The 1791-nt window shown below is 61.3% G+C and overlaps 1 protein-coding gene across 1 annotated transcript; it reads right to left on the minus strand.

The window, feature by feature from the left end:
* Positions 1–498: 498 nt before the first annotated feature.
* On the minus strand, positions 499–1161 carry CDR1 (cerebellar degeneration-related protein 1, 34kDa). Its single transcript, XM_010194803.1, has 3 exons — positions 1072–1161; positions 698–1012; positions 499–645 (listed from the first exon to the last, which is right to left on the minus strand). Exons 1-3 carry the CDS (start codon positions 1159–1161, stop codon positions 499–501), a joined length of 552 nt encoding a protein of 183 aa, XP_010193105.1.
* Between the last annotated feature and the right edge of the window lie 630 nt (positions 1162–1791).

The following is a 1791-nucleotide window of genomic DNA, read 5'->3' on the forward strand; positions in this document are numbered from 1 at the left end:
CCCAATTTGTGTCCCCAAATCCCCCCCGTGTCCCAAATCCCCCCCGTGTCCCCAATGTCCCCACCTCCTCCATGTCCCAAATTTCCATCTCCTCCCCGTCCTCCATGTTTTCCCTGTCCCCACATCCTCCACATCCCCAAATCTCCCTCAGCTTCTCCACCTCCTCCACGTCCCAAATCTCCTCCATCTTCCCCGTGTCCTCCACATCCTCCATCTTCTCCACGTCCTTCATCTTCCCCATGTCCTCCATCTTCTCCACATCCTCCATGTCCCCAATCCCCCTCATCTTCTCCACATCCTCCATCTCCTCCACCTCCTCCATGTCCCAAATCTCCTCCATCTCCTCCACGTCCTCCATCTTCTCCGTGTCCTCCATCTTCTCCACATTCGCCATCTCCTCCATGTCCTCCACATCCCAAATCTCCTCCATCTTCCCCGTGTCCTCCATCTTCCCCGTGTCCTCCATCTTCTCCACATCCTCCATGTCCCCAATCTCTCTCATCTTCTCCACCTCCATCTCCTCCACGTTCTCCACGTCCCAAATCTCCTCCATCTTCCCCACGTCCTCCACGTCCTCCATCCCCTCCACGTCCTCCATCTTCCCCACGTCCTCCATCTTCCCCACGTCCTCCATCTTCCCCACGTCCTCCATCTTCCCCACGTCCTCCATCTTCCCCACGTCCTCCATCTTCCCCACGTCCTCCATCTTCCCCACGTCCTCCATCTTCCCCACGTCCTCCATCTTCCCCACGTCCTCCATCTTCCCCACGTCCTCCATCTTCCCCACGTCCTCCATCTTCCCCACGTCCTCCATCTTCCCCACGTCCTCCATCTTCCCCACGTCCTCCATCTTCCCCACGTCCTCCATCTTCCCCGTGTCCTCCATCTCCTCCACCTCCTCCATGTCCCAAATCTCCTCCATCTTCCCTGCGTTCTCCATCTTCTCCACCTCCTCCGCGTCCTCCATCTTCTCCACGTCCTCCATGTCCCAAATCTCCTCCATCTTCTCCAGCTCCATGTCCCTATGTTCTCCATGTCCTTGATCTCTCTCATCTTCCCCGCATCCTCCACATCCTCCATCTTCTCCACGTCCTCCATCTCCTCCACGTCCTCCATGTCCCAAATCTCCTCCATCTTCCTCGCGTCCTCCACATCCTCCATCTTCTCCACCTCCCTCACGTCCCCCGCATCCCCCACGTCCCTCACCTGGGCTCGGGGCCCCCTCCGCAGAGCGACGAGCTGGGGGTGCAGACGCGGCTGCGGACGGAGGTGATCCAGCTGGAGGACACCCTGGCCCAGGTGCGCAAGGAGTACGAGATGCTGCGCATCGGGTTCGAGCGGAACCTGGCGGCCAACGAGCAGGCGGGTGAGGGACGCGGCCACCAACCGGGGCCACCATTGCAGCCCAGGGCCACCAACCGGGGCTACCACCCAGGGCCACCATCCACAGCCATGGGCACCACCCAGGGCCACCAACCATGGCCACCACTTTGACCCAGGGCCATCACCCATGGTCTTGGCCACCACCCAGGGCCACCATTGCAGCCCAGGGCCATGGCCACCAACCAAGGCCACCACTTTGACCCAGGGCCACCACTCATGGCCACCACCCATGGCCACTATTGCAACCCATGGCCACCAACTGGGGCCACCACTCAGGGCCACCACCCAGAGCCATCACCCATGGCCATGGCCACCACCCAGGGCCACCATCTTGACCCAGGGCCACCACCCACGGCCATGGCCACCACCCAGGGCCATCGTTAGGACCCAGGGCCACCACCCATGGCC

This window comes from Mesitornis unicolor, unplaced genomic scaffold, assembly GCF_000695765.1.
Source record: "Mesitornis unicolor isolate BGI_N332 unplaced genomic scaffold, ASM69576v1 scaffold17251, whole genome shotgun sequence".
NCBI classification, from domain to species: Eukaryota; Metazoa; Chordata; class Aves; order Mesitornithiformes; family Mesitornithidae; genus Mesitornis; species Mesitornis unicolor.

Bases quoted from the DNA above. Each gene is read 5' to 3' on its own strand.
- CDR1 (XM_010194803.1), bottom strand. From the start codon at position 1,161: ATGGAGGATGTGGAGGACGCGAGGAAGATGGAGGAGATTTGGGACATG. The intron at 1,013-1,071 runs GTGGAGGATGCG...AGGGACATGGAG, and splicing joins ACGTGGAGAAGATGGAGGAT to CTGGAGAAGATGGAGGAGAT. The intron at 646-697 runs GTGGGGAAGATG...GGAAGATGGAGG, and splicing joins ACGTGGGGAAGATGGAGGAC to ACGTGGGGAAGATGGAGGAC.